Genomic DNA, 26,668 nt, shown 5'->3' with positions numbered 1-26,668 from the left:
TGTTTGGATACAACAACAGATCACTGGGAGGAACTTCCTGTAATAATGTGTCTAGTGTCATTCTCTGGGAACCACACTGGCCAGATTGTGTTACCCAACACATTACGGCAGAACCACATCTAAATAAATAATCCATACCTTAAGTGTTTGATCCCCCAGATGGCTTCTTTAATGCATAAGAACTGTTTAGATCAATAAGTAAGGTCTACCAGGAGAAATATGAGGCCTTTATTCTTCATATCCCACTGAGATTGTGCTGCCACACGTGTAACACCAGGACACTTTACTCTTTAAAATGCACTTCCTTGCACTTTCCTTACCTCACACAGTCCCAGGTATGCTCTCAAAACTGAAAACTCAAAGAGCCATGGCACCATTTTAAAAGGAAAGAAAACCATTGTAAGTTCTGTATATACTTTTTAATAGGGGCATTTATATGTCATAATTTTCAGCATTTTAAACAAACATTTAGGAATATCCTATGTAGGCCTTTTTTCATAATTATTTGTTTATAACCTACACATTCTCTTGGGGCACAAACCAATCTGTTAGCCTGAAGTCAGTGTGATTGTGTGAACTCTGCCCTGTCGATGGGTCATGCGAAGAAAATCACACGCACACACTTTTCTTCTCACGTTGTGAAAATGCGACGTAGACTTCCGATTGAAAAGTTTTCATTCTAGAGCTATTGAAGTGAGTGCTACGCTACTTCCCGAGTTTTTCCTGCTTCTATGTGTAATACTTTTTAAACGAAATTGTAGTGTATTGAAAATCACGTCATATAAAGTAGGCTACTGAGAGAAGTTTGAATTTTTAACACCTCTCATAAATATGCGTTGATTGGATTGAGGGTTTCCTGTAGCGCCGGTGTTATTTTGCCTAGCTAACGTTACTTGATCACGTTTTCCTGCTGAGGGAAAACAATTTGACTGCTAGCCTAATAGGTATATTGCTCTCTTGCGAAAGTGACATTTTAGCTACAAATAGGCCTATGCACTCAATTGTTGAAGGGTGCCTTCAAAGAGATTAAATGTGCATTGCATTGTGAAGACAGTAGGCAATATAACAATATATGCCATACCAGTGCATTCTGATGGAAATATTGTAGGTGCAGTCTAAACCTAAAAGATGTGGCGCTGAAAATAGCCATAGGCTATATATATATATATATATCAACCAAAGTAATGTAATCAATAGACACGCACAACTTGGAGCAGAAATATGTAATTTTACAGTAGCCTATACTGTAGGTGAAAATACACAAGTATTAATCGTTTACTCAGGACATTCTTCTGACATTTTTGTCAAGAGTGATTTGTTTTTGTAGGCTTTGTGAGACCTGAAGATGAAGCCAGTAATAGTTGTGCATGGCGGTGCATGGGCCATCCCGGATGATATGGCTAAGGCATCAGTGAATGGGGTGAAGTCAACAGCTACTGCAGGCTTTCTGGCTATGAAGAGAGGAGGCAGTGCATTGGATGCTGTTGAGCTAGCTGTTAGGGCCTTAGAAGATAACCCAACCTTTGATGCAGGTACTTTCCCTGTGCTGCTGGTGTGGTGATTTGAATTGTATTTCCAATGGTGATAGTTCTCTATTGAAACATATCATAGATAATTTCATATTTTTTGCAGAGATCGAAATGAGTTCAAATTTCATTCAAATTAAATGTAAATGTTTTACAATTGGTTCAACATAAACGTTTACTTTAGGCTTCAATTATATAGCTTGTAAACTCCATTTGCGATAGTGAATTATCTCTGGTCTCATATTCAGATGCATTTTAGTGAGAGCTGCTCATGATTTTTTTAAATCAATAATTCAATTAAGTTTGATTTCAGCTAATGCCACATTTAAAACACTATCCACTGACCCTATTTAACTTTATAATCTTAAGCATTTTTCAAAGTGGGCCTGAATATTTTCCCATTTTCTGATGTAATTTCCAAAGGTAGAATATGGTAGTATTCAAATGAGAAGGGTATCATGACATGTGATAAGTTCCATGTAACACATGTCATCTCTCTCACATTCCACTGTATTTCCTTTTGTACTTCTGACACCTCGATCACTCTGACAGCATCGTTACATTTTGGTACACCAGAAGTACATTCATTTCCAATGGAATGCTGTGTTTGCCTTGCAGCATTGTGTTGCTGAGGCAGTTGCAGTGCGTTCTGTGTGGTGGATACGTTGGATTTATCGAACGTATGTGTAGACGGCTATGATAGAAATGGTAGCAGAAGGTAAATGATTAATTTTTGTTGCATGCATATCCAGATGATGCTGCGTACTATTTTGCGCTATGATCTGTGTGATCAAGGCGTAAGGAGTCTACTTAACGATCAGTCTAATGGCATTGAACGGTTTGGAGCAATCATCGGATTACACCAAACCATAGGGAAGCACAAGACACTTCATTAACACACTCAGCTTATCGGGACCCATCTAGTTTGTGATGGCTAACTGCCACGTTAGGTGAAATGCCAGATCCTCTTTAAGGCATTGGAGCGAAATCAGCACTTCATCACAGGATAATTGTATACACTGAAGCAGTTGGCACTCAGGAGCAAGGTCTAATCAATAGGCGACTAATGCAATCTCACTTTGGGGGGAAAGACTGCAAGTTACAATGACCTCTGGGTGTAGTGAAGAGACCTGATATTGTGTTATTACACAGCAATAGGCAGCTCTTTGTACTCCATTGACATTGATAAACTTTTCTATCAACACACTGTTAGGAAGAAGAAAGTGTTTCAAAATATGCAACTACGCTGCCACAAATATCAAGAGATTTTCAATTTGTCTGAAGTAAGAAATGGCAAAAAAAAAACTATTTATTTTGGGGTTGAATGACAAACTCTTGACCAACTCTTTCCTTTAGTCATGGTCTGAGAGAGCCTGACCCCTGATGAATGTGACCCACCATTTCATTTCAGGTCATGGAGCAGTACTGAATACTAATGGAGAAGTGGAGCTGGACTCCATCATTATGGATGGAAGGACTCTAGCTGCTGGAGCTGTGTCTTCGGTGAAGAACATCGCCAACCCTGTGTCACTGGCCCGTGCTGTGATGGAAAAGGTTATCTTTCTCTTTGTCCAATCTTTTCTTATTTCCTCTTTCTTATCTCAACTAAACAATGCATGCTGGTTACGTCTCCTAGAAGAGAAGGAACGCTGGGTACAGTATTGATCAGGCTGTAGCCCGGGTCAATCATCCTTTTTGGTTTGGAAGAATACTATGAAATGGTGGATTTTGTTCCCTCTTCGTCCTGTTGCGATTAGTGCTTTTTGAGGTTGGTTTGTATTCGTTTCGATTATGAAAATGTAAAAAAAATACTGTTTTCCATTTCGGGTTTTATTTTTTGCAATAAATGCACTATGCATTATGTGGTTTGAATGCTGTAACACAGAATACAACAATTAATAAGAATATCATAATGGCAGTGACTGCCCATTACTGCTTATACCTTATTGTCCTTCATTTATTCACGTTACTTTACTTTAGTAAAATATCTCAGATGTTGTGTATATTACAATTGTTATATTTGATGACTTTATTATTTAATTCCAAGTCATCATCTCATCTCTATAAAGCTGCTGCCTATACTGTCTGATAAAATAGCTTCCCCAAAGCTTGGCGGACAGGAGCTTTGGGCCTGTAACCGAAAGGTTGCTGGATTGAATCCCCGAACTGACGAGGTAAAAATCTGTTGTTCAGCACCAGAGCAAGGCAGTTAGCCCACTGTTCCCCTGGCGCCGATGACGTGGATGTGGATTAAGGCAGCCCTCTGCACCTCTCTGATTCAGAGGGTTTGGGTTAAATACTGAAGACACATTTCAGTTGAATCTAGGTATCACCTTTTCCATTTCCCTAAATAATGCATTATTTTACGACACCTGAATACCAACTATCAATCACTTAGATTATGTACAGTTGAAGTCAGAAAAATAGCAGAGAATGATCTATTTCAGCTTTATTTATTTCATCACATTCCCAGTGGGTCAGAAGTTTACATACACTCAATTAGTGTTTGATAGAATTGCCATTAAATTGTTTAACTTGGGTCAAACGTTTCGGGTAGCTTTGCACAAGCTTCCCACAATAAGTTTGGTGAATTTTGTCCCATTCCTCCTGACAGAGCTGGTGTAACTGAGTCAGGTTTGTAGGCCTCCTTGCTCGCACACGATTCTTCAGTTCTGCCCACAAATTTTCTATAAGATTAAGGTCAGGGCTTTGTGATGGCCACTCCAATACCTTGACTATGTTGTCCTTAAGCCATTTTGCCACAACTTTGGAAGTATGCTTGGGGTCATTGTCCAATTGGAAGACCCATTTTATTTATTTGTTATTTTACCAGGTAAGTTGACTGAGAGCACGTTCTCATTTGCATTTTATTTATTTGTTATTTTACCAGGTAAGTTGACTGAGAACACGTTCCCATTTGCAACCAAGCTTTAACATGTCTTGAGATGTTGCTTCAATATATCCACATAATTTTCCTCCCTCATGATACCATCTATTTTGTGAAGTGCATCAGTCCCTCCTGCAGCAAAGCACCCCCACAACATGAAGTTGCCACCCCCATGCTTCAAGGTTGGGATGGTGTTCTTCAGCTTGCAAGCCTCCCCCTTTTTCCTCCAAACATAACGATGGTCATTATGGCCAAACAGTTCTATTTTTGTTTCATCAGACCAGAGGACATTTCCCCAAAAAGTACGATATTTGTCCCCATGTGCAGTTGCAAACCGTCTGGCTTTTTTTATGGCGGTTTTGGAGCAGTGGCTTCTTCCTTGCTGAGCGGCCTTTCAGGTTATGTCGATATAGGACTTGTTTTACTGTGGATATAGATACTTTTGTACCTGTTTCCTCCAGCATCTTCACAATGTGCTTTGTTGTTGTTCTGGGATTTATTTGCACTTTTCGAACCAAAGTGTGTTCATCTCTAGGAGACAGAACGTGTCTCCTTCCTGAGCGGTATGATGGCTACGTGGTCCCATGGTGTTAATACTTGCATACTATTGTTTGTACAGATGAACGTGGTACTTTCAGGCGTTTGGAAATTGCTCTGAAGGATGAACCAGACTTGTGGAGGTCTACAATTTTTCTTTTGGTTTCTTTTGAGTTTCCCATGATGTCAAGCAAAGAGGCACTGAGTTTTAAGGTAGGCCTTGAAATTCATCCACAGGCACACCTCCAATTGACTCAAATTATGTCAATTAGCCTATCAGAAGCTTCTAAAGCCATGACATAATTTTCTGGAATTTTCCAAGCTGTTTAAAGGCACGGTCAACTTAGTATATGTAAACTTCTGACCCACTGGAATTGTGATACAGTGAATTAGAAGTGAAATAATCTGTCTGTAAGCAATTTTTGGAAAAGTTACTTGTGTCATGCACAAAGTGGATGTCTTAACTGACTTACCAAGACTATAGTTTGTTAACAAGAAATTTGTGGAGTGGTTGAAAAACGAGTTTTAATGACTCCAACCTAAGTGTATGTAAACTTTCAACCTTATATTCAGGTAGAGATACCTCGTGAAGCAACTTCTCTCATCATGCATTCTTCTGTCTTTTCTCTTTTTCTCCTTGTCTTCCCCACACTAACCTAATGTAACAGGCGTAAAAGAAACACACAAGACCGGACAAGTAGGCGCGCAATGGATTATGGTCATTGTAGTTAACCATGTTTTCTGCCCTAAACTATGTAGAATATTGGCCTGTAGGAAACTACAGTTCCCTATGATTTATCTCAACAGAAACTGCACAATGTGCTCATTAAGTTCAAATAATTTAACCAATGTTGGCCAATTAGTTGTTTAAGAATGAAAAATGGAATGAAAATGTTGGTTAAATTGCTCAGCACTAGGTGCCAGGTTAATTAACCGTCTTTAGAAATATCCCACTTTTGTTTGTGTCACCCTTTTACTACCTTTTGTGCCTCTTTTCCAGTACTAAAGGGCTTTTATTCTGCTAACCGAATATAGCACTTCACTCCTGAGCTGCTGAAAGTGCAAAGTGTAGGAAAGTATTCAGACCCCATAACGTTCGACCTCTAGTCTGGGCTCTGGCTGGGCCACTCAATGACCGAATATAGGGCCACCACAGCAGGGCCACCACAGCAGGGCGCAATGAGACAATTGTGCGCTGCCCCATGGGCCACCCGGTCGCAGCCGGCTGCGACAGAGCCTAGGCTCGAACCCAGAATCTCTGGTGGCACAGCTAGCACTGCGATGCAGTGCCTTAGACCACTGCGTCACCCGGGAGGCCACAGAGAGACCCTTGATGAAAACCTGCTCCAGAGAGCTCAAGACCTTTTTTACCTTGTCAGCTTGGGGATTTGATCTTGCAAGCTTTCGGTTACTAGTCCAACGCGCTAACCACTAGGCTACCTAGTTCTAACCACCACCTGCCGCCCCAGATGAATCACATTGATCAGGCACACAGATTTACCAGAGCTAGACATTGTGAATAATTGATAAATTACATGATAAAACAGCTTACTGAAAGGTGAAGAACCATTACATCTGGATGAATTTGGATAGTAACTGATATGGTTGTCATTGATACAATTTTGAGTGTGAGTTCTGTTAGCTCTCCTGTTTTACGGTTGCAATTCAACTGAGTACTTTGCTATAAAAGTCAAGTCCCTGAAAATTATAACTTGAAGGCTGATTATTTACGAAGGAATTTGGTTTGAATGCAATGATAAAGATAGCTATAGGGGGCTATACAGAATCTACTGTGTATCTGGGCTCTTGTGTAAGAGATGTCATTGAATTGACTTCTCTACACATGGTTATTGCCATCCTTCAAAACTTGACCATTTCCTTTTAGCAGAAATCAAAGGATAATCAATGGAGGCTGGTTTTTGATTGATTTTAATCTCGATCCTTTCAGGTGATGAGAATTATAGTTTGAATATATGATTTACTCACAAGGGACATTAAGGAGTAACTCATTGAAACATGCAGATCTATTATGTGATGTAGCACTGAAAGTGATGAGATTATGGAGTGACGCTGTCCGTTTCAGATGTCACAGAACAGAATGAACAGAACTATTTGATCTAACAGCTAGGAGGTTATTAACAGGTAGAATGTGTAGGGCGGGAGGCATCTCTGTTCTCACTTGGCTACTTGGTAATCTTGTAATGCTGTCAACTAATACCTCACTCCAGATGCTATCTGAAAATGGATGGGAAACACCACTAAGATGAAGGCCTGTTGCAAAAGACTGACAGCGTATCGTATTAACATAACATCTTCCATGATTTATTAATTTGCCTGACACCTTCCATCAAAATAACTGACAGGGTTTATAATGAATTGTTTGGGATACAGATTCTTCTCATTTCCTCTGGTGAAGTCTGCTCAGCTGCTGCGGAGATACACATTTGAAGTCATGAATCCCCTTCTAGACTCTTTGAAACATAACCACACAGCGATATTGCTACAATTTTGTTTTCTGAATAGCCATTGTAAAGAATACAATCTTCGGAGTCTCTGAAGTTAGGCAAGCCCAGACAAAAATAACAGGCTTTTTGTCTCCTAGTTTTATCCAACAAATCAGTGCATTATTAGCTAGCCTGACAATTCAAAGAACTATGTGTTTATACCGGCGAGATTCCAACCATCCTAGTTTACCCCTTTTTTCTGCATGGATTTATATTCTCAGTGTGCTGGTTTTCTACTGCATTACCCTACCAATTTAAAGATTAGATACTAACAAATCTTTCATCATGGAACCTAAAAAAACATGGTGAAACTTCACCTTGTCACTCAGGGAACACAAAATAGTGGCCAAATGTCTGAGAGAATGGATGATCTTGGGCTCCTGTCACCACCCTGAAAGACCATAGTCCTGCTCTGATCTGTTTAACAGCTTGTTATTAAAAATTCATCAGGGCATGATCAATGCAGCGATCAAGCTTCACTGGCCCTGTGTTCCTTCCTGTTATCTAGAGTGCACCTGGCCTGACAGAGAGAAATTACATGAATAACCATTTTAATATTTAAAAGTTTCTAATGGTGTTCTCCTGTCTCCCATTACAGTACACACAGGACAAAAGACCGTTCTACATTTAGAACAGTTGAGAATGTACAGGTAACTGCCAAAATGAAGAATTAAATGTGTTAAATGTGTCTTAAAAGGGTATTGGGCCAGAACAGCTTCAATGCGTCTTGGCATAGATTCTACAAGTGTCTCTCTATTGGAGGGATGCGACACCATTCTTCCAAGACAAATTCCATCATTTTGTGTTTTGTTGATGGTGGTGGAAAACACGGTGTCGGGTCCCGCTCCAGAATCTCCCATAAGTGTTCAATTCGGTTGAGACTGGTGACTGAGACGGCCATGGTATATGGTTTACATCGTTTTCATGCTCATCAAACCATTCAGTGACCACTTGGTGCCCTGTGGATGGGGGCATTGTCCACCTATGGGGGCATAGCCATGGTAGCCAAAATAATGGCCTGCCCAGCATTTTTATATTTGACTGTAAGCATGATGGGATGTTAATTGCTTAATTAACCCAGGAAACACACCTGTGTGAAAGCACCTGCTTTAAAAATACTTTGTATCCCTCATTTACTCAGGTGTTTCTTTACTCAGGTGTTTCCATTATTTTGTCAGGTAACTATGTCTTTTTTATTTGAATTATTTCACCTTTATTTAGCCAGGTCGGCAAGTTGAGAACCAGTTCTCATTTAAAACTGCGACCTGGCCAAGAATAAAGCAGAGCAGTTCGACACATACAACAACACAGAGTTACACATGGAATAAACAAAACATACAGTCAATAATAGAGTTGAAGAAAATATATATACAGTGTGTGCAGATGAGGTAAGATAAGGGAGGTAAGGCAATAAATAGGCCATGGTGGCGAAGTAAATTACAAAATACCAATTAGACAATAAAGTGATTGATGTGCAGAAGATGAATGTGCAAGTAGAAATACAGGGGTGCAAAGGAGCAAGATAAATAAATGAATACAGTATGGGGATGAGGTAGTTGGATGGGCTATTTACAAATGGGCTATGTATGAGCTTAGAAAAACTTTAGCAGTTTTAGTTGCTCTCTAGAAACGTGTGACATTCACATTCCCTCCATTGCCGGAAATGAAAAGAGTAGTAGTGAGAGAAAGGAGAGGTGCAGAAAGAAATAGAGTGATTACAGCACAGAGACCTTTTGGCCTCTTTGGTTAGAAGTGTGGCTCCAGAAACATGTACATCTTTTCATAATTTCAATAGAACGTAAAGAGTAAATCACACTCTTTTGTTAGGTGCAGCAAGTGGCTAAACACTGAAGACAGATATCCCTAATTTCCTGGCTAAAGATTAAAATATTAAAATAGTATCAGTATTACAACCAATTCCATCCCCCCAGAAGTGTATCAACATCCTCCTCCCCATTATCACAAAGAAATGAACTGTATCGCTTTCCTTCTTGTTGTCCATAGAAATCTCATGTCAGCTATATAGGTGGAAATACCATGATAAAGGCTGATAAATATTAGATTGAACAAGACGGAATTGCACTTTGGATGAATGAAGGCCCATCACGGTTTTGTTTCAGGGGAAGGTGTGAGACTCATGGCATTCACACAACAGGTATGGATTTAAGATCAGATGTGGCTCAGATGCTATGGATAGTGTTATGGGACATAACAGGCAGGTCAAGGTTACCTGCCAGGTTTGTGAGCCAGGCTTGCTGATAGGCTTAAATGGGCCGTGATGCTACATAACCAGGGGCTAATAGATTTGCTCTGAGGGAAATGTCGATTTAGCATAATGGATGACAACTAACTCACTGCTATATAGTGCCTGGGATTACTAATTTCTTCAGAAGAGGGGAAAAATTCCCAGTTAGATTATTACCATTTTATTTTCATTTTTTTGCACACAATTCAATACTGGTAACACATGTAACATTATTACGGTCTAATGTTCAAAAAACAAACCTAAACTGCATTGATTTAAATTTTCTGTTTTTCCTTTTTATCCCCTATGCTTGCTGTCATCGGGATGCACTCAGACCGACCACATCATGTTGACAGACAGAGGTGCAAACATGTTTGCTGAAAGCGTTGGCATACCTGCAGTCCCTACAAACGCCCTGGTGACAGAATGTGAGAGAACGGAGAGGGAGAAAGCCAAGTATTATGCTGTTGAAGTGAAGGATCTCTTCAACTCTCAATGGTAAGACGAATCTCCATTCATTTGTTATACCTTGGCTTGGACATATAGTTTGCAACTATTCTGTAACACCAACGTAAGAAATACCATAAAGTCAGACTAAATTATAACCTGCCTTTCTGACAAGTTATATTCACATTACAGTATGTTAAATAGGCTTTTCATCCTCCTGAAGACCGCAAAGTCATTACAGCAGATGAAAACGACATCACCGAGGCATTAAGCCTGCCATGCAGCGAAGCGCTGGAGAGATGTGCAACAACCACCCAGAAATCCTATGAAATGAATTCTCCCTCTATAGAGACAGCTGTTCCATCGCTGCACACTGCCAAGGAACGAGACAAGTTGACACAGTAGGGGAAGCATTCTGTGAGGCAGGCTGAATGTGACAGAAGCAGCGGCAGGCTGTGTGATAGATGATCTGACAGTTACGGTGTGGTAATTTTGGAGAAGGCTTCCATTCCCATTGAGTGACATGTCAGAGCTAAGAAACTCAGCAACACTGCAAAGTGGTGTCATTGTTGAACAACCCCAAATGATAAGCTTTTTACTGTATGAGAGATAGGAGAACAAAGAGAGGGGAGAGAAAGAAAGACGAAGCTGGGAATGTAATGGCCTTAAGCTAGTCTGCAAGTAGAAAGCCGAGATATTGATAATTCAAAGCTGACAAAGTTAGATAAAGTAATTGTGCAGTGTTTTCTGTGGTGTGTGTGTGTGAGTGTGTAAATGTGTCTGAATAGAAGGATAAGAATACACCTGCAACACAGCCTTCTCATCTCTCCAAAGGAGATTGTCTGGTCAGACACTCACTACTTCGCTAATTTTCCCTTTCTCACCATTTCTCAAGGTCTGTAGTTATCTGTAGAGTAACTCTGGCAGCCCAGCAATTTCTGATCTGCATGACATAGTGGAAGCACTAGACTAGACTCTATTGGGAAATTGTGAGACACATAGCCTGGGGTTTGCCGTGAACCCACTCTCCGAGGGTGTCTCAGGCGGAGTTGGCTTATGCAAAAAAACAAATTTCCAATTCACACGTTCATAATAATACACGCTTGTACATCTGTTTTGGATGGGAAGCATGTGGACACCTTAACTCCGACAACCCCAAGCCCGGTGGGAAGAAGTAGAACAAATAGTAGGCTGTCTGGAAGTGCTGAGTGACAGTTGGCTAAGCTACAGCCTTTCCTCTCTCTGCCTCACCCTCTGCTTCCTAATTCATGGTGTCCTGGTGTTCAAGTCCAATGCATTGGCTCTTTATGTGTTTTAATACAGAGCCCTTGGAACTAATTTACTCTCGGACTTCATTTAAGGCGATTATGCCGAGACCCTTTGCCCAGTCGAATTGACCCTGGTCAGTATATAACATCAGTAGCGTGGAGATGATAGCGCACAGCTAGGTGTGTGCTGCTGACAGAAGTTGGCGAGGTTATTCGTATGCTCCACGGCTGTATTCAACTACAATGGCAATTAGCTGTGTCTTTTAGGGCCCACAGGGACATTATATTAGTTACATTTACACCTCAGCTGGCTATATGGCCCCTGAGGATCAGATTTCACTTTGTATAAATTATTCTTGCACTTTTCACTGAGGTCACAAGACATTGCATGTCTTAGATTATTGAAGTTTTATATCTCCTAAGGTACTACCAGAATAATGGCTTGGTGGTGATTTAAAAAGTAGAATTGATCCCATAGAGTAACATGTTAGATAAAGACATCAATCTTCCCTGAGGATTCCCAGAATATATATACATTTAAAGATTCACCACAAAACTGCTCTTCACTTACAGGAGTTTGAGAATAGAGACAAACACTTTCTGTTTTCACCTGAAACCTTGAGCCAGATCCAGCTATCAGTAGTGATGTAATGGCGCAATCAGCCACCTGTCAAATGTGATTGATGTCAGCCATCAGGAATCTTCCCTAACTGGTTCTCACAAATATTCCTTTTAAAGTGGTGGTAAACCACTTTACTAGCTAAAACATTAGTTTGGATGTTATTTGTTTTGCCCTTGACCTATATCACTTACCCATATACCTGCATGTCTTACATACAATGCTGTCTGTGTTGAGTATTTTAGTTTCATTGAAACAAAGAAAGAGAAAACCCTGAAGTATTGTATTTAGTTCAAGGTGTTGATTTTGCCAGGAACTAGTATCCAGAACAAGTATAAAAACTGAATACTAGTAAACGACGACCTTGACTTCAATATAGTTGTCACGACTTCCACCGAAGTCGGCTCCTCTCCTTGTTCTGGCGGCGTTCGGCGATCGACGTCACCGGCTTTCTAGCCATCGCCGCTCCATTTATCATATATCCATTTGTTTTGTCTTGTTTCCATACACACCTGGTTTTCATTCCCCCAATCAATCTACTTGTATTTAACCCTCTGTTTCCCATCATGTTTTGTGTGTAATTGTTTTATGTTATGTGGTGTTAGTTTACGCGCTTTACTTTTATGTTCCGTTTTTTGAGGGCGTTTGATTTATGTAGTGCACTCGTTTTTGGAACTTTATTAAAAGTGCGCCTGTTCATTATACTCTGCTCTCCTGCACCTTCGCCTCCAATATACCATGGACAATAGTTCTTATTTTTCATTTCAAGGTGCACGGACGATCAACACGTTCTATCTACACAGGAAACATGGTGTTCATTTATGCACCTTGCAATTAAAAATCTAAAATAAATTGTCAAGTCAAGGTCAGTCACCTACTAGTGTGTGGTTTTTACACTTGTTTTGGATACTCAGTTGTATCATTGTTGTCACAAAATGTGTTTATCAACAAGCGTTTCAACATTTATTCCCCAGAAATCATCTTAATGTATTCCAGTATATTTCTGGATATGCAGCACAAATACAGTAGGCAAGATACAGGACCACTTTGAATGTTTATCTTCTCTTTCCTGTCATTGTATACAGGCAGTTGATGATAGGACATATGCAGAAAGGCTTTCTGAAGGGCAGTTTTTCGAAGGAAGTATTTATTTAAATGCTCCCTCTGTCACAGCGAGCATTTACCTTGTCAAAACTGAAATTGCACCGCACATTTGTAGGGAAAAAACTGACTATTGCTGTTCCCTCTGCGTGTACAGAACCATCAATGTTCTTTCTCATTTTGTGAAAGGACATTGTGAGGTTTGGAGAAATTGAGGTACAAACTAAATTGACCATAATGTCAACCCTATTGTTTATCTGTTTTGATAGATTCTCAGATTTTTTTGGAGAGTTTCCACAAATAGCTTTATACTATGTGCTCTGTTATCACCTGCAGAATATACTGTAGCTCTTTCTCCATGTAGGGGCCACGATACTGTTGGAGCTGTTGCTGTAGACTGTTCTGGTAATGTTGCATGTGCAACTTCCACTGGAGGAATAAGAAACAAAATGGTGGGCAGAGTAGGAGATCATAGGTAATAGGTAAGTAGCTGTTTATTAACCTATCCTCTTTCATGCCGTAATTGAACTGGATTAATCTGAACAGTTTATGTATGTTGATTTGAAGTTTTATTGACCTTCTCTTGTCTCTGGTAAATAAGGGTCTGGTGGGTATGCAGACAACCTGAGTGGTGCAGTATCCTGTACTTGCCATGGAGAGTCCATCCTGAAAGTCACCCTAGCCAGACTCTAACCCTAACCCTAACCCACCTAGAGCAAGGTAATGTAAGCCTAATCGGAATCACTTTGTAAATATTCACAAAGTCACTTGGGTATCATAGTCACAGTTATCTTATTATTGAATGTAATATATCTACAATTTGATATGTGAAAGTAGGCGTTTGATAAATTGCCCATATTGATGATTGTTTTGATTGCCAATAAGAATAATCCTGCGTCTGGAATATCAACCTCTTAATTGTTGGGTCTGGTTAATGAAAGGCCTGGTGGATCGGATCGATTATGTGCCAAAATATTTTCCACCAACATAATTGGCCCACTTAACTTTGGCAATTTAATTAGGAAAGTGTCAGACAATCTGGTTGTCTTCCCCAGGCCAGACAGTATGTCATGATGGATGTGCCAGGTCTTTGCATTAGGAAATCGAATGATTCTATAACCAAAAACTCAGATGCAAACACAGTTCAGTGTCAGATTGGATATAGAGAGGTGTTTGAAACTAATGCACTGTCAAATACAAACATGATACAATAGGAATAGTTAAATGAATAGTTAATGAGACTGGGTTACATTCTCCTCTCTGTAATAGCTTCCGTTAATTAAAGTAATTTTGTCATTTAAATATCTAATTAGCACCTCCTCTTGGAGAAACAGAATGTTCAGAGGCCCTGGGAAACTTTAGAACAATTAGATCTACCGATGCAAGAGACAAGTTGATGTATCATTGTATGTATGGTTCCTACTTCTACCTGACAGCTCTAAGATTTCAGATAAAATCTCTAAAATAGACTAACAGTATTCAATCTATGCTAAAAGTGAATAATAACAGCCTATCGGCTCACACGGCTGAAACCCTGTTTGAATTTGAATCAGAACAACAGAGTCCCATCTGGATTGGATCCTGCAAGTGACTTTGCCTCTTTTTCACATCCCCTTTTTCACATCCTTTTACACCAATTCTGGTATGTAGCAATGGGACCTCTGACACAGAGACAGTAGATGCATCTAAGTACTCTCAAACTATTCTCCATGATGTTTTGTTTTCAAGCAGTGCTTTCTTTCCTTAATGACATTGGTTGTTGTGCATAGCCACGGTAGCGTTACATAGATCTGATTTTTTTTTGTTGCTCACAGGTAGTTGCACATTTACACTAACATCAGCTTACGTGTGGCCATGCTCAGTGGGTGCAAACATTGTGACGTTTTGACATTGCCACTGCCAATCATTTTTAATTGGCAAGCAGTAGAAAGAGGTGACTGAGCAGAGTGGGGCTGCAGTGGGCTGATAATGAGGCAACGTCTGTAGAAGGGTCAGCGGGGCCAGTGTTGGTTACATTGTCCTCTGGTAATGACACAGGGAAATGGGAAGAACGGCTGCTCTGTCTGCTCTGTCTTTGTGAGAGGTTTCTTCTGCTTCGTTAAATGGCTGCACTGCCCACAGCTACTGTGCCGTTCCTTTCTTTAGGCTTTGAATTAGAAAATGTTTTCCTGGTTGCTTTAGAAGTAGCCTAGATCCTAAAATGATTTCCCCCCACTGACAAATGACCTCGCACCTTTTATTATCATTGCAGTGACTTGTTTATAATAACAATGTGTTTTGACAAGAGTTGTCAGGCTGGCTTATGTTTCATTTCAATTGATGTGAATGTTAAATATGACTGGGCCCGCAATGTCCTATGGTTTTGATAGGTCCCTATAGTAGTAATTCAGTCTGTATGCATGTGGGACCAACCCTCACTTTGTTTCCTATTTAAACAGGTAAACGTGCTCCTGAGGCTGTAGAGGTCTCTTTGCGTTACATGGGTGATCGGGTACAGGGAGGAGGAGCTATATTAGTTTCCCGGACAGGGGAGTGGGCAGCCAAGTTCACCACAGAGCGAATGGCCTGGGCAGCAGTGGAGAGAGAGGTTCTGTGGTATGGTTTGAACCCAAAAGAAGAGTTCAAAGAGACACTAAGACAATAACAGCTTATTCTGTATTTTGTTGGGGGAGGGGGGATACATAGATTTTAAAAAGTGTTATTGCGGAACACAGTGCCAGATTGACATATGGAGCCTACTCACTGGAATTTTGTTGGCAAGAGAATTTAAAGGACCAGAGAAATCCATATGTGTTTGTGTTTTCAAAATGTTGTGGCATTTTATCACAGAATATATTTGATAAAAGCTTGGTCAGTTTGAGAGTTTTAAAATGGTTTAATTTTCTATGTAAATGTCATGATTTATAAATGTTTAATGGATTATGGATGTTTTTGTAATAATTAAAACCTGAGGAAAAAAAAAATTTAATTAAAGCAATTTTAAATAAATTACTTTCTCTCATCAATATTATCAATTATTGAGCAATACAATGATGCTAGTAATTCATAACTGATTTATCAGAAACCTACCAAACATCAAAGGCCTTTTTGGTATTTCATTTATATTGGTCTCTATATCTAGCTAATGATTTAATTGTGACGTGACCATTACAATAACTCTGTGAGGAAAGGAAAAAGATCCTACACATGAGCCCAGACTCGTCATTCCTTCATGTCAGGATACAGGGAATTAATTAGCCTTGGTTTCCCTCATGGCAGCTTCATTTTCATGAAATCACAAGTGCAATATACCAAAACACAGCTTAATTTATTGTTAATCCACCTGGCGTGTCAGATTTAAAAAAGGCTTTACGGTGAAATAAACCATGCGATTATGTGAGGATAGCTCTCAGCCGACAAAACATTACAAACAGCTAGCAGCAAAGTAGATTGGTCACGAAAGTCAGAAAAGCAATAAAATTAATCGCTTACCTTTGATGATCTTCATATGTTTGCACTCACGAGACTCCCAGTTACACAATAAATGTTTGTTTTGGTCGATAAAGATTCTCTATATATCCAAAAACCTCCATTTGGTTGGCGCGTTTTGTTCAGAAATCCACAGGCTCGGGCCTCCCGGGTGGCACAGTGGTTAAGGGCGCTGTACTGCAGCGCCAGCTGTGCCATCAGAGTCCCTGGGTTCGCGCCCAGGCTCTGTCGTAACCGGCCGCGACCGGGAGGTCCGTGGGGCGACGCACAATTGGCCTAGGGTCGTCCGGGTTAGGGAGGGCTTGGTCGGTGGGGATGTCCTTGTCTCATCGCGCACCAGCGACTCCTGTGGCGGGCCGGGCGCAGTGCGCGCTAACCAAGGTTGCCAGGTGCACGGTGTAGCCTCCGACACATTGGTGCGGCTGGCTTCCGGGTTGGATGCGCGCTGTGTTAAGAAGCAGTACGGCTGGCTGGGTTGTGTATCGGAGGACGCATGACTTTCAACCTTTGTCTCTCCCGAGCCCGTACGGGAGTTGTAGCGATGAGACAAGATAGTAGCTACTACAATAATTGGATGCCACGAAATTGGGGAGAAAAAGGGGTAAAAAAAAAATTATAATAAAAAAAAAAAAGATATCCACAGGCTCGTGCGGTCACGACAGGCAGACGAAAATTCCAAATAGTATCCGTAAAGTTCATAGAAATATGTCAAATGTTTTTCATAATCAATCAAATAATCGATAATATTTCAACCCGACGGTAGCCTTTTCAATAGAAGAGAGAAAGAAAAGGTCTCGCTCCAGGCGCGCGCAAGCACAAATCTGAGGACATCTGGCTATCCACTGATGCGATGTGATCATTTTCGCTCATTTTTCGGAATAAAAGCCTGAAACTATGTCTAAAGACTGTTCACACCTTGTGGAAGCCATATGAAAGGAATATGGTTGATATCCCTTTAAATGGAGGATAGGCTTGCAATGGAAATTAGTAGTTTCAGAAAAACAGCACTTCCTGGATGGATTTTCCTCAGGTTTTCGCCTGCAATATCAGTTCTGTTATACTCACAGACAATATTTTGACCGTTTTGGAAACTTTAGAGTGTTTTCTATCCTAATCTGCCAATTATATGCATATTCTAGCTTCTGGGCCTGAGAAATAGGCAGTTTACTTTGGCATGTTTTTCATCCAAACATCAAAATACTGCCCCCTAGCTTAAAGAGGTTCCATGTCTGAAGCAAAGTGTGTGACCGATGGTTCGCAAGTAACTATTTCATTTCATACAGACTTATTGCTAAATTGGAAGGTTAAATTAACATAATTTATTCATCCATAGTTTAACAAAAATACAAGAACTAAAAACAGTTTCAGAAACTTCACAGGTTACAAATACCTATTCCTGTAACGTATTATCAATGTAAAATCCATACTGTATTCGAGGTGCTAACTGAAGCACTACGGTTTAAGTCGGAAGTTTACATGCACCTTAGCCAAATACATTTAAACTCAATTTCTCACAATTCCTGACATTTAATCCTAGCAAAAATTCCATGTCTTAGGTCTGTTAGGATCACCACTTTATTTTAAGTATGTGTAATGTCAGAATAATAGTAGAGAATTATTTATTTCAGCTTTTATTTCTTTAATCACACTCCCAGTGGGTCAGAAGTTTACATACACTCAATCAGTATTTGGTAGAATTGCCTTTAAATTGTTTATCTTGGGTCAAACGTTTTGGGTAGCCTTCCACAAGCTTCCCACAATAAGTTGGGTGAATTTTGTCCCATTCCTCCTGACAGAGCTGGTGTAACTGAGTCAGGTTTGTAGGCCTCCTTGCTCACACATGCTTTTTCAGTTCTGGCCACAACCTTTCTATAGGATTGTGGTCAGGGCTTTGGGATAGCCACTCCAATACCTTGACTTTGTTGTCCTTAAGCCATTTTGCCACAACTTTGGAAGTATGCTTGGGGTCATTGTCCATTTGGAAGACCCATTTCCCACCAAGCTTTAACTTCCTCACTGATGTCTTGAGATGTTGCTGCTATATATCCACATAATTGTCCTCCCTCATGATGCCATCTATTTTGTGAAGTGCATCAGTCCCTACTGCAGCAAAGCACCCCCATAACATGATGCTCCCACCCCCGTGCTTCACAGTTGGGATGGTGTTCTTCGGCTTGCAAGCCTCCCCCTTTGTCCTCCAAACATAACGATGGTCATTATGGCCAAACAGTTCTATTTTTGTTTCATCAGACTAGAGGATATTTCTCCAAAAAGTACAATCTTTGTCCCCATGTGCAGTTGCAAACCGTAGTCTGGCTTTTTTTAATGGCGGTTTTGGAGCAGTGGCTTCTTCCTTGCTGAGCGGCCTTTCAGGTTATGTCGATATAGGACTCGTTTTACTGTGGATATAAATACTTTTGTACCTGTTTCCTCCAGCATCTTCACTAAGTCTTTTGCTGTTGTTCTGGGATTGATTTGCACTTTTCACGCCAAAGTACGTTCATCTCTAGGAGAGAGAGAACACGTCTCCTTCCTGAGCGGTATGACGGCTGCATGGTCCCATTATTGTTTGTACAGATGAACGTGGTATCTTTAGGCGTTTGGAATTGCTCCCAAGGATGAACCAGACTTGTGGAGGTCCACAATTTTTTTTCTGAGGTCTTGGCTGATTTCTTTTGATTTTCCAATGATGTCAAGCAAAGAGGCACGGAGTTTGAAGGTAGGCCTTGAAATCCATCAGAAGCTTCTAAAGCCATGACATCATTTTCTGGAATTTTCCAAGCTGTTTAAAGGCACAGTCAACTTAGTGTATGTAAACTTCTGACCCCCTGGAATTGTGATACAGTGAATTATAAGTGAAATAATCTGTTTGTAAACAATTGTTGGAAAAATTCCTTGTGCCATGCACAAAGTAGATGTCTTAACCGACTTGCCAAAACTATAGTTTGTTAACAAGACATTTGTGGAGTGGTTGATCGAGTTTTAATGACTCCAACCTAAGTGTACAGTTGGGCAAAAAAGTATTTAGTCAGCCACCAATTGTGCAAGTTCTCCCACTTAAAAAGATGAGGTAATTTTCATCATATGTATACTTCAACTATGACCGACAAAATGAGAAAAAAAATGAAATCACATTGTAGGATTTTTAATACATTTATTTGCAAATTAAGGTGGAAAATAAGTATTTGGTCACCTACAAACAAGCAAGATTTCTGGCTCTCACAGACCTATAACTTCTTTAAGAAGCTCCTCTGTCCTCCACTCGTTACCTGTATTAATGGCACCTGTTTAAACTTGTTATCAGTATAAAATACACCTGTCCACAACCTCAAACAGTCACACTCCAATCTCCACTATGGCCAAGACCAAAGAGCTGTCAAAGGACACCAGAAACAAAATTGTAGACCTGCACCAGGCTGGGAAGACTGAATCTGCAATAGGTAAGCAGCTTGGTTTGAAGAAATCAACTGTGGGAGCAATTATTAGGACATGGAAGACATACAAGACCACTGATAATCTCCCTCGATCTGGGGCTCCACGCAAGATCTCACCCCGTGGGGTCAAAATGATCACAAGAACAGTGAGCAAAAATCCCAGAACCACACGGGGGGACCTAGTGAATGACCTGCAGAGAGCTGGGACCAAAGTAACAAAGCCTACCATCAGGAACACACTACGCCGCCAGGGACTCAAATCCTGCAGTGCCAGACGTGTCCCCCTGCTTAAGCCAGTACATGTCCAGGTCCGTCTGAAGTTTCCTAGAGAGCATTTGGATGATCCAGAAGAAGATTGGGAGAATGTCATATGGTCAGATGAAACCAAAATATAACTTTTTGGTAAAAACTCAACTCGTCGTGTTTGGAGGACAAAGAATGCAGAGTTGCATCCAAAGAACACCATACCTACTGTAAAGCATGGGGGTGGAAACATCATGCTTTGGGGCTGTTTTTCTGCAAAGGGACCAGGACGACTGATCCGTGTAAAGGAAATAATGAATGGGGCCATGTATCGTGAGATTTTGAGTGAAAACCTCCTTCCATCAGCAAGGGCATTGAAGATGAAACGTGGCTGGGTCTTTCAGCATGACAATGATCCCAAACACACTGCCCGGGCAACGAAGGAGTGGCTTCGTAAGAAGCATTTCAAGGTCCTGGAGTGGCCTAGCTAGCCAGTTCTTTTTATTTAGAATGTCACCAACAAAACCGACCGTGCCGCTTACTAGGGCTTTACAGACCACTAACAAAGTCAACCACCCACCACTAAGGTGGCAAAACATGCTGCCTAAGTATGACTCCCAATCAGAGACAATGATAGACAGCTGTCCCTGATTGAGAACCATACCCGGCCAAAACATAGAAACAGAAAACATAGAAATAAAGAAACTAGAATGGCCACCAATGTCACACCCTGGCCAAACCAAAATGACACATGAATTCAACATGAAATCAACAAAACAATTTCAGTGTGTCATTGGATGAAAAAATGACTAAAATGCCGTACGTTGATGACTTCTTGCGAATCCAATCAGTTTTCCACATTGATTCAACATCATCACATAGATTTTGGGGGTTGAAATGACGTGGAAACAATGTTGATTCAACCAGTTGTTGCCCAGTAACTGACTAGTGTGCATCACTGTCACTGGAGATCATATTGCCGAGTGCTATTCTTGTTTCTCCGCTCAGACAGTCTTTTATCAGCTTATGCTGGGAATATTTTGTGATGATGGAGCAGAAATACTGTCTCTTTCGCAGAAAAAAAGCTTTGCACTCAGAATTTTGCTCATAACAGATCACATCGGAATGAGACCTTTCTTCAGATATACTTTATTCATAAGTTGGGAATATAGTGGAAATATGGTACACCAGATACTGTAGCCTTTATATTCTTTGCAAAAAGTGTCACCACTGGAAATGGGCACTTTAAAGACCCAGCTTTGAGAACATTTTGATGAGGTTTCATCTTAAGGTTTCAAAGACAGTCAGATACTCTGAACAAATTTAATTTCATCAACTGTTCTGACGTTGCAATTATTATTCTCTACCCATTCACTTCAAAGACCAAATTTGGAAGAAAAATAGGCCCACAATAGAATAGGCCTACAACAAACGTTGTGTGTTGCTGTCTGCCTCCCCTGTCGACCAACCATCCCTGCACCCCTAGTGACTGATGCCTATCTCTCCCAATGGCTACTGTCTCCAAGGCACTTGGCCACCGTTCTCCCGACTGTGATATCAACCACTGCTGTTACTGCTCCCCAGGGCAGCTGTGCAGAGCCAGTAAATAAATAAATAAAGGCTTTCATTGTTCCAATTGGCCAAATGATGGGGAATATAAAGGTACAGATGTAAGCAGGAAGAGGAGGTCCCAGACTACTGTAGGCTTATCAGTAATCTCACCGAGAGCCTGGCCTGAGGTTGTGGAAGAGCTAAGCATAGTGTTTGTGTGATAACGTACCTATCTTTATCCCTCTAGGGGCTGCCATATCATAACCATCATCTCTTCCTGACTTACTGTTTATGTCTTGCCAAGGAAGGCTGAGAGCTGTTGTGAGTCTCTGTTCACATCCCAACTTGAAACTGTTCAATTGTAGGTTACTAAGAACAACTATTGCAATGGATTGAAAGCATGTGCATTATACATTAATATTAGCATTTTCTGTGTATGGTGATATACACTGAGTTTACAAAAAATTAAGAACACCTGCTCTTTCCATGACATAGACTGACCAGGTGAAAGCTATCATCCCTTATTGATGTCACTTGTTAAATCCACTTCAGTCAGTGTAGATGGTGAGGAGACAGGTTAGAGAAATATTTTTAAGCCTAGAAAAAGTTGAGACATGGATTGTGCATGTGTGCCATTCAGATGGTGAATGGGCAAGACATAACATGGCCCAGCATCCCTGTGGAATGCTTTTGAGGATTCCCACTCTGGGCACAAATGATGTCTGTACCCAGAGAGGGAATCCTCTAAATGAAAGTTTATTTCATGTCTAGCATGTCTTCTTTGCTTCTGATCAAAACGGATACATTGTATTACAAATCATCAATTTGATGAAAAGTTTATTTGTTTGTTGAAATTACACGTTTTTTCCCCAGTGAGTTGTTATTCATTGTTTCACGCCAGTGTCTCTTTTTATGGCATAAAATCCATTTGCAAGGATTGTTTTTTTCTTATCTCCAATATGATGAACGCTTCAAGGCAGTATTTTTAAGACCATTGTCATCTCATATGGCTTTCGATCAAATATACACTGAACAAGAATATAAACGCAACATATAAAATACTGGTTTCATGTTTCATGAGCTGAAATAAAAGATTCCAGAAATGTTCCATATGTACAAAAAGCTTATTTCTCTCAAATGTTGTGCACAAATTTGTTTACATCCCTGTTAGTAAGTATTTTATGCTTTGTCAAGATAATGCATCCACCTGGCAGGTGTGACATATTAAGAAGCGGATTAAATAGGATGATCTTTACACAGGTGCATCTTGTGCTGGGGACAATCAAAGGCCACTCTAAAATGTGCAGTTTAGTCACACAACACAATGCCACAGGTGTATCAAGTTTTGAAGGAGCGTACAAGTGGCATGCTGACTGCAGGGATGTCCACCAGAGCTGTTTCCAGAGGATTTAATTTCAATTTCTCTACCAATGTTGTTTTTGAGAATTTGGCAGTACATCCAACCGGCCTCACAACCACAGGCCACGTGTAACCACGCCAGCCCAGGACCTCCACATCCGACTTCTTCACCTGCCGGATTGTCAAAGAGGGAAGGTGGGGTGCTGAGGAGTATTTCCATCTTTAATAAAGCCCTTTTGTGGGTAAAAACAAATTCTGATTGGCTGGGACTGGCTCCCCAGTGGGTGGGCCTTTGCCCACCCATGGCTGCACCCCTGCCCAGTCATGTGAAATCCATAGATTAGGGCCTAATGAATTTATTTCCATTGACTGCTTTCCTTCTATGAACTGTAACTCAGTAAAATATTTTAAATTGTTGCATGTTGCATTTATATTTTTGTTCAGTGTACATTCATCTCAGATCCATCATTTCTCATTTGATCCAGTAAGAGATTTACATTGAAATACCCCTAATCATTGCCCAAAAAATGTATTGGACTCTTATTGCAGTAGTATCGCCAGAAAATGTAAATAGATTATGATCACAACCTCTGGAAATGAACATCAGTTCTGCTTATATGACATCTACAGAACTCTCAAGTAAACTTTTTATTGGATATATCAATTGTCGTACCTTGGAATACTTTTATTGGCCAACAGTAACTGCAACTGTGATAAGAATGTATGACTTTGATGGCCCCATAAGAAAGTCGTGTCTGGTTCATGTAAATGCTTTTAAAAAAGAAAATGTTTTTTTTTTGTTGCATAAAGGCAACACCTGTAGGGGGCAAAAGTACGATAGAAAACAATTATTATAATTTGTAAACAAAGCTATTTTCCCTCCACGTCTGTCTCCATGGTGTCTTATGAACTCACCCCCAAGGAACATGTTGTACTGTTTGATCTGGAGGCATTGAATCAGACTAGTTTAAGCCTTAACTTGGGAACAGAACATCCTCTAAGATCAGCAAACACATCTGATAGGACACATGGATCAAAGCAAGAACCTAACAAATAATAATTATGCTTTTGTAACTTAGTGGGCATAAAAAAGAGAGAACAAAGTCAGACAAACATATTGTACATTATTAAACGAAGAACAGCGAGAATCCACTGCAGGATTCATAAGTGGGTCAAAAACAACCAAACAACAGTTACAGAGAAAGATTTGTTCACCCTCCTTTTTTAAGCCCTTTTCAGCATTGGACCCGATCGATGATCCCAGAGAATCATTTGTGGTGTTTTTTCTTATACTCTTTTTAGTGCTGTAGGCCTAAATACTCACTGCCAAATCCACATCTACTGTAGAAAATGGTTTGCTTAGGTTTCTCAGAGATGGATACATTTAGGATTTTATGTTCTCCTATTTTTTTTTAAATACAATTAAAATAGGCCACACATCGACATGCAAAGTAGGCCTACAATGTTTGATGGAGAGAGGGGACTGTTTAGTATAGATCACGAGGCATTCCTTTCAAGCTTTTGCTAATGCCATGTTATTAAATTTGTTTTTACTGAAGCATCTAAAATGTTAATGGAAAATTACATGATGAATATTCAATATTAAGCCTGTCACTCAGTGTTCAATTCATAAGCTACTGGTAGATAGATTGAAATAGGAAATTAAACATAGCTTACCCACCTCAAAATTACCCACCTGCTGCGCCAGGAAATTGCATTTAATTTAGATTGTCTTTAAATTGGGTTATTTTTTGTATTTTTTCATGATTTACTGAATCCAATGATGGCAAGCCCTACACTGCTTTGCTTCACCCATAACATTTCCTTGCCTATGTTGCCCTCCAGTGGCCGGATACTGTATATTATGTAGGTATACCTTGTCAAACTGGTCTCCGAGCATTTCATATTATTCTGAATGTAAATAGGAACCCTCCTTTTAGTATGATATGTTACGTTTTGTATGGCATGTATTAATTTGTGGATGTCCATCATCCATTTAGTATGGTATGTTACGAGTTGCAATTTATACAAATGTTACATATTTGCAAAACGTACAGTATATTACACATTTCCTAAATGTAGGATATGTTACAAATTCCAATTTGTTGTTGCTAACATTAGCTAGGTGGCTAACGCTAACGTTAGCTTGCTGGCTAACGTTAGCTAGGCTAGGGGTAAGGGTTTAAGGTTATGGTTAAGGTTAGGAGATAGGTTAAGTTTGGGGGAAGGGTTAGCTAAAATGGTTAAGGGTTAGGAGACAGGTTAGCTATCATGCTAAGTGCAAAGTAGCTAAAAAGTAGTAAGTAGTTGCAAAGTTGCTAATTAGCTGAAATTATAAAGTTGTTCATGTAGAGATTTGAACACACAACCTTTAGGTTGCTAGACGTTCACTTTCTACGCCTGACCAACCACCCTCCTTTTGATTTTGCCTTAAGTATTCTTCTGTCTTATTATGTAACCAACCAAATCTAACATCATCCAATTTGAATGTCCCAACTTTTTGCTTACTAAGTTACATCTAGTCTATGAGACCAGACAGACTATATAGGTCAGTAAAGCAATTCATCTTCAATCTATCCATCAATAAAGTGACCAAAAACAGTTGCAAACAAACTTCTGAATGAAAGAGAAAACATAGCTGCATGTACGAAATAACATCACTTGGCTGAACGCGGTGTGCAACATCCTATGTTGTCCAAAAAAATCCTAAAATGGTGGTGGAAAATTGTGTTTTATTAAGACAGTGCACATATTTTTCCAGTTTCTTTCCGACGACACACCATTGACGCTAGTTAAGGAGGGAAATTATGCTTTTGCAGCCTGAATGGAAGATGTGAGCCAGTCCACGGTCAACACAAGTGTGTGTATTCAAGGCTGGCTATGTCAATTAATCCTAGAAGATTTAGCACCCACTATTGGCTGCCTTGTCTAGCGAGAATCGACACTGGCCCAAAAGTCACATTTAAAAAGACCAAATCTGTGTGCTGACACAATCCTTTGACTTAAATTAATTATTTTAATCTCTTGTCGGAAATGTTTGAGTTTCCTATAGTTCCGACTAACACAAAAACGCGGCATTGAGCCTCCTCTGGCAGTAGCCTTGACCCCTCGATCACACCAACAGCGTCATTGCCTTTGGTACATTCCTTTCCAATGGAACACTGCGTATGCAGAGGCAGTTGCAGTGTGTTCTGCATACATTGGATTAATCGAATGTATGCGTCAAACTGTATGCGTAGACGGCTTGACAGAAATGGTAGCAGAATTTTTATTTTATTTGACTAGGCAAGTCAGTTAAGAACAAATTCTTATTTTCAATGATGGCCTAGGAACAGTGGGTTAGCCTGTTCAGGGGCAGAACGACAGATTTGTACCTTGTCAGCTTGGGGGTTTGAATTTGCAACCTTCCGGTTACTAGTCCAACGGCCTAACTACTAGGCTACCCTGCCGCCCCGGAGTAGAAGACAAGGACCGGTCCA

At 40.2% G+C, this 26,668-nt stretch overlaps 1 protein-coding gene across 1 annotated transcript; it reads left to right on the top strand.

Annotated features, from left to right (window-relative positions):
• Positions 1–1,345: 1,345 nt before the first annotated feature.
• On the top strand, positions 1,346–16,103 carry si:dkey-103j14.5 (isoaspartyl peptidase/L-asparaginase). The gene is given in 7 exon segments (XM_021581453.2): positions 1,346–1,532; positions 2,938–3,080; positions 10,034–10,197; positions 13,499–13,630; positions 13,734–13,827; positions 13,830–13,854; positions 15,573–16,103. Coding segments are annotated over 7 exon segments (951 nt in total). The 3' UTR covers positions 15,779–16,103.
• The last annotated feature ends 10,565 nt before the right edge of the window (positions 16,104–26,668 follow it).

Source organism: Oncorhynchus mykiss, chromosome 23, assembly GCF_013265735.2.
Source record: "Oncorhynchus mykiss isolate Arlee chromosome 23, USDA_OmykA_1.1, whole genome shotgun sequence".
Taxonomy (NCBI): Eukaryota; Metazoa; Chordata; class Actinopteri; order Salmoniformes; family Salmonidae; genus Oncorhynchus; species Oncorhynchus mykiss.
Note: the sequence above shows the minus strand (reverse complement) of the source record. Positions and strands in the feature narration are given on the sequence as shown.